This window comes from Cydia pomonella, chromosome 2, assembly GCF_033807575.1.
Source record: "Cydia pomonella isolate Wapato2018A chromosome 2, ilCydPomo1, whole genome shotgun sequence".
Lineage (NCBI taxonomy): Eukaryota > Metazoa > Arthropoda > Insecta > Lepidoptera > Tortricidae > Cydia > Cydia pomonella.
In genome coordinates, this window is record NC_084704.1 from 7,797,332 (window position 1) to 7,804,303 (window position 6,972).

Consider the following 6,972-nt stretch of genomic DNA (forward strand, 5'->3'; position numbering starts at 1 on the left):
ATACCGGGAAATCAATGTTATCGGCTACGACGTAGCGCTACGACCATAGCTTAGCGGTGAATGTGTTAACAGACCGAGCTGCATCTCGTTTTTGCAAATTTCCTTGGCACGCATGGAAACATCAATTGATTATTATCAAAATTTACTTGAGAATTTGAGAGAGTGGATTTTCAGAGAAAAGAAAATGAATAAAAAAAGTAACCGTAAAGTAGTCGGTATTGTAAAGTCTGTTCGGAAAGAGATGAGTCGTGGAATGTATTGGGCCCCATACATTCCATGACTCTTCTCTTTCCGCACAGACTCTAGATGGTGCTATTTATTATTATAAGTACGAAAGATAAAATCCGAGTAGCTTATCGACATGTTTGTTCACAGAACTATACGCGTTGCCCGCGTACAGCGACAGCGTCGAAATGGCGTCGTTCGTGAGGGCGGGAGACTCGCTCAGCGTAGGAGGCATTGTTGGCTGCGTTGTAGCCGCCTTCGTTATGGGTAAGTTTTTGTTATGGCATTAGGTTCACAATATGAGAGACTTCATTATATTCCCAATGAGAGAGCAGAAAATAAAAACCATTTATTTTTAACCCCCGCAATAAGATGGGTGTTATAATTATATTTAAACATATTATGTTTGATGCCAATTCATAGAAATCAATCCAGCAGTTTGAACATTATCAACTGTTTTCCAAAATTATGTAAGGCATTTTTTTGGAATAAAATGGATGTTGTTGGCATAATATACCATAGAGTTTTTAAAACTATCTATTTAATAGTTATTCGTGTCTGTATACTCGTACATATTATATAGGGCCAATAAACGTCTAGTGCAATGTTTTGGGTGTATTACTAAATATTTATCGGACGTTTCTAAATAAAACCGTAAATTGAGACGCTTTCAACCAAAAAGTACCTCATTGTCGGTCGGTTGTCGATAAGGTTGATTTCAAATTGAAGCTATATGGAAATAGGGCCTTATTGTCACCGACAATACCCTTTTGGTTAAAAATGGCACTGCGTGGGTTTTTTTTAGTTACATTTATTATAAGTAGAGCTTATTGTGTTTTACGATCAGCAAAATTTTTCATATTGTTTCGATACAATTAATGTGACATTAATTGTACTAAGTAAAATAGTTAAATCACACATGACATTATTCATGCTGAATGTTGGTTGTGCATGTCTAAGTAGGTAATCTATTTGCCTGTGCTCTTGACCTTCACTGTATCAGTTGCGCAACACTATCGATAGATGGCGCTAGCGAGTCAAGTCAGGTTGAATTTAGTTATGATCCAGATTTTTCGCCAATATGAACTATATTCAATTTGGATAATATCTTTATTTAATTCTTAGAGCCCTACTCTTGTACCGTATGCACAAAAGTAACATAATATTTGTGTATTTGTTAACTTTTTTTACGAATTCCATAAAACGCGCTATTGAAGTTTTAATTTGAGTTAGTATATAAGAAAATACGAACTGTTATAGCCCGTGTCTATTGAAAGGAGAGACGGTTAGCACTCCCCTTGACAAGGATGGAACACATAAATTGGTTAAGGGCACAATCTTGACCACATTTTTTTAAACTACCTAGTTGCCATTGTTTGTATCGGAAATTAATTCTTTGTTTTCGTGCTGGTTTTCTAAATACAAATAATATTGAGCGATATTTGTAACAATTTTTTATTTATGATATTTAATTTATCGAATGTGTTTACAACTTGAACGCGAACTTATTCGCGCGTTTAACCTTTTGAGCGCCAAGAACACTTAAAGTCATCGTTACTAGTCGTGCCCATAGCATAGCGCCAAGGACAAGTATAGGTGTTATGGCGGACACTGTCAAAGTAACCTTTACACTTTCGAGGGTTTACAGCTCGCTTGCGCCAGGGACCTTGGCGTTTGAGTGATGTTTGTGTTTATGACATTAAGCGTTCAAAGGGTTAAGGGTTTCTTGCCTGTTTTGATTCAGATTCTGACCTATAAAATGAACTTCTTTTTGTTTCAGGCTGCTTAGTTTGCTTGGCGGGCGTGATATACTTCCAAAGACGCGGTACCCGCTTACCGTGGCGACGGTCAACTCGTGTTCCTTCAAGCCCACATTATATTACGGCCAAGCAGAACAGCTATGTCACAGTCCCGCTGAAAGACGTTGTGAGTATTTTAATTTGAATCTTAATATTTTTTCACTTGAGACATGTCGCTGCAGTGTGCGAGCGAGTATTCGCTATAGATTTATTATGTATGTGTAATTATACGTGCATGATGCTATCTCGTTCATATACTTGTACCGGTGCGGTGTGCGGATACGCATCAGTGCGATAACTTCGTTAGCCAGAAAAAAAATCGTATTTTTTATTTTATTTAAGTATATAGGTCAGGTCAAGTTTTGCAATAAACAAATATGAAACAAAAAAGAAATGTCGGCGCGGGCTTAAGACGATTTACGAATATTTTATACAACATTTTCATTTCATACAAAGTTTAAATTTATTTTTAATAAGTAGATTTAAAAAGAAAGTAAATGTTTTCCCGCCAAACATTGTTTATGGAAATATAGTTTTTAAAAGTATATGTGATAGGCCACCTCTTTGTTTCATATTTGTCCATTGCCAAACTTATCTAGTGACCTATCAGTTACCATGTTAACATACAGTAATGTACAAATAATCTGACTCAACTGGTATATTTTTTATTTGTTCAGCCTCGCAAAGCGAAGCGCCAGCCATCATTCACGGGCATCGGCAACTCGAGCGGCATCCTGCTCTCCAAAAGCAACAACATCTCCAACGCGAACAACCACAACAACACCACGGCCACGCCCAAGCTCTACCCCAAGGCCATCGCCAACGAATACGACTCCATGGGAACGCTGCGGAGGCATTCCAACCAGCCCAATAACAGGAACAACCTTGACAGTGAGGAGGACAAGTTTTATTAGCACATAGGCTCAGCTCCCGGGTCTACCCGGTTAGGTTCAAATTTTTGACAATTAGTCTATGTAGTGAGACAAGCCTTAGCTAGCTCATAACTTACGCTCACGACTTGTTGACTCAGGTAGTCGGTACGAAGCATGGTTCCAGAAACAATAAAAAGCGATTTTGAATTTAGATGCGAGTATGATGTTGGTTAAACCTGGGTAAACTTGGCGAATATTATTTTACGCTACTTTTCTAGCTGCTTCAAGAAAAACGAACAGACAAACGCATTTAGTTTAATATTGCATTCTAAATATGGCGGAAACGTGATCATATCAAGGTCGTAATGCTTTATTAGATCTCTGATGGGAATATTTTATGTGGTAATATTAGCCTTGTGTGAATCCGTTTGGCGAAGACTGGTTGTGTACAAACTTGTATTGCAACCGTTGGAATTTGACGTTATGTGCCTAAGATTGGTATTCCACCTGTCCAATTTCTTGGTCCGATGTGTGTTTGCGTCTCATATTTTGCTTGATGAGAAGGTGAGGCGCAATGCACATTGGACCAAGAAATTGGACAGGTGGAATACTACCCTTAACTATGGGTATTAGTAGATATTAAGAAAGTGTTATTTGTCACTCGGTGTGTCTGATAGTATATTACAAACAACAGATGCTGTTATAGAATAAATATTGACATTTAATAATCCTTAATAATTTGAATTTGCCTATTACGGTTGTTAAAAAATGTGTAAGTTGTTTCAATGATTCCCTGTATTGTTCATGTGATAAGCGGTTATGAATGAGTGCATTTTATGTAAAATCCAGTGCCATGGTGATTAAAATTGTAAAATAATCTATTTTTATAAAATCTTACTAAGTTCAATGATTATAAATGTAAATATTATTGTTACTAAAACTAGGCATTTCCAATATGACAAAGCCACATGTGCCATGTAAATAAGATAAATTAAATGTAGATACTAATTATTTAAGATATTATTTCAAATATATATTTACACATAGTCCTTAGTACAAATTCAGGTGCCTTGGGATATTATGTATACATACAATGATTTTATATACGCAAGTTGTTGCTGAAAACTATAGTTTCACTCATATTTTGAATGTTGACAACTCAACATTTCACTTGACTCATGTTGAGTCGAAGTATTTTATATTATTATATTTTGTATTTTAGTAAGGTCATCTGAGGTAATTGCGTCCATAAGTGAAACTCGCTTACAAAAATATCGAATAGGTTAGGTGCAAATGCAGCGAAGACGCATTATCCTTACCTGCTTTTGTACTTACCAGATTTTGGTAATTAGAAAGCGCATTTGCTCCAAGGACGCAATTACCCCAGGAAGTATATGAAAGAAATAGGATATATTTAGTAAGGCGACTGATTGTCTGTAAGTGTGTAAAAAATTAGCTGAGAGCGCGCTTTTGCATAGGCATCTAGATTTTATTTTATTTTGATACCTTCGGGTAGTACACGGAGACAACTGCTCCACGATATATTTTTGTATTTTTATATGAAACAATGTTTTTGTTATTTTTTGTTTGTCTATGAATTTAGTTTAAAAAAAAATACTTAATTTTTGTGACTGACAGTCCCAATCGTCTACATTTCCTTTTATATTTCGAGTAGCACTTCAGGCCTTAGAACGCTGTTTGGATGCGGGTGTGTGTTAATTGTTATTTAAGTACGACTCGCTAGAACGGTCCGGGTCGGTGCCGAGGCGTCCGTCACTTCGTTTTCTATGACGGGTAATCGGTGACGGTCATCACGTGATTTGTATACAAAATTTAACTGCCTGACGCTCAGGCCCAGATCCAGATTGATCTGCTGTGAGTCCTCCTTTAAGGCGGAATGTTTTGTATACCTGCTTGGATCGATTTGTGGTTTTATATTCGATTTTCTATTGAGGAATCTTTATGTGCCGGTTTAGTATTGTCGCTAGTTCGAAACTTCAACTAGTAACCGAACAGAGCATATTATATGACACAGATGTATATTACACTAGAATATTTATGTTTATATTATTATGTTTGCTAGATAAAACATACTTCAAATCGGTCAGGGTATATTTTGTCCTTAAGACGAAAGTGTCCGTGCGAAATCGCCTTTTCAAACAAACGTAGTCCTCATTTTCCTCTGGATATTAACATTATTGAAAAAAAAAATTGACACAATTAGTTGTATATCAACTACAGCTATGCCCGAACGTTTGATTTTTATCGAATTTTTAATTGTTATAGGAGTTACAGCATTTAAAAAATTCTATGAAATCTGTTTTACGCGCCTAATTTTTACAATAATCTAAAAAGTCAAACGGGGCATATCTCTATGGTTAATATACATCAAATTATGTAAAAAAAAATCCATAATGTCAATATCCAGAGAGGAAAATGGAGACTACGTTTGTATGGAAAACCGGCCGTCGTCTTTCCTCTTAATAAGCATAGTACGGTCACGTCTGAAAATATCGAGACGGACAAAGTGCCAAAAATATGTTTACACTATCCTAATATATGGGCCATAAGGTCGTGTATACATATTTTTGGCACTTCGATCGTGTCGATGTTTTCAGACGTGACTGTACCATTGACTGCTTCAAGTGCTGTGACGTTTACTCGATGTTTAGACGGTTCTGTCCGACTGGGATTGTAAAAGTCAACGGGTTATGCATTATTTTAGGCAAACACCTTTGCTTTATCGTATTATAATATTGAGGCTTCCTCGCATTAACTCACCGATGTTTACTAGAGATTAGGGCCTTGTGTAACTCGCCAAGTGCCTTCATTCCTGATATATTATTATACAATGTTACAGATTGATGATGTTGTTAGCTTCTACTTAATAACAATAAAGACTGTCAGAAATTTACCTGAGATTTTTCTTCCACCACACTTAATAAGAGTTATTTCAATGCATAAAAATGAACTGTCGCCTGTGGTATTTCCGAACCGATACGACCTTCAAACTTTCAAGAAAAGAACGTACTCCCATCTTAAAGACTGGCAACGCACTTACAACCCTTCTGGTGTTGCAGGTGTCCATGGGCGGCGGTAATCGCTTACCATCAGGTGATCCGTCTGCTCGTTTGCCTCATAAAAAAAAGTTGATTAATAGGTACTATACCCGACTACCCGATCATATTATACAGGAACCCGATGGTAATAAATTTACTCACTAGATGAATTTTTAAAAGACCGATCACTATCATAACTCACCTTATGTACCTGTACCCACTGACATCTTAATAATAATATTTTAAACAACCCTCATATAATTTTTTTTTATATTCAATTTTAATATATATGCCGATACCGACTTAATGTATAAAAGCTCGCAATATTCCCAGTATACTTACCTAATATATACACCGTGTTTTTATTGAATTTCGTTAACTTCGGGGTATCGTAAGTACGTTTAAGGAAACTAAATGGCATAGTTATTTTTCAAAAAAAAAGATTTTTTTTTTTTGTTTTTTACTATTTTTTTTTTTATAAAAAGTAACTAAATGTTGCATATAGCATTTTTTTAACACGGGCATTACATTTAACTCAACCAAACAATTGAAAACTGTGACATATCAATGTCATTTCGAACGTCGATCGTCTGAGATAGTAGTTACGTTTAGTAGCAAATGTATGAACTCGCACTAAATACTAATCAATAAGTAAACAGACCCTAAGGCAAGTGTACACGCTCGTAAGGGCCTTATAAGATAAAAATTAATGATTGATTATCTCCGAAATGGAGTTAATTAGAATATCGGTGTCTTTGAGAAAGTTACTTAATTTAAGCTCAGGAATGCACCCTCGAAATTAACGCAAATCAAAAAAAACACGGTGTATATATAATACTGAGATAATAGATAAGTCGGCAAGGGTGTGAACAGTGTGTAGGCCTCCTAGTCCTCGTGACTGCCATCTCCACCATGTTAGATTCTGAAGTCTGCGACCAAAAAGCCGTATGGAATACCAGCGGTTTGTTTTTCGAGGAGAATCTTTTAAAAACTATGTTTAAATGATTTTTTGGATTT

At 36.1% G+C, this 6,972-nt stretch overlaps 1 protein-coding gene and 1 non-coding gene across 2 annotated transcripts in view; both read left to right on the forward strand.

Annotated features, from left to right (window-relative positions):
* LOC133532786 (semaphorin-5B) overlaps window positions 1-5,810 on the forward strand; it is a 33,723-nt gene extending 27,913 nt beyond the window's left edge. Inside the window, exons 18-20 of the mRNA XM_061871635.1 lie at window positions 376-492; window positions 2,006-2,151; window positions 2,702-5,810. Of these exons, the coding sequence (XP_061727619.1) occupies window positions 376-492; window positions 2,006-2,151; window positions 2,702-2,938 (500 nt within the window). The 3' untranslated portion in view covers window positions 2,939-5,810. The remainder of the gene's footprint in view (window positions 1-375; window positions 493-2,005; window positions 2,152-2,701) is intronic.
* LOC133515659 (U6atac minor spliceosomal RNA) lies at window positions 1,489-1,580 on the forward strand. Its single transcript, XR_009799058.1, has one exon. It is a non-coding gene; the product is annotated as a U6atac minor spliceosomal RNA (small nuclear RNA).
* Window positions 5,811-6,972: the final 1,162 nt, after the last annotated feature.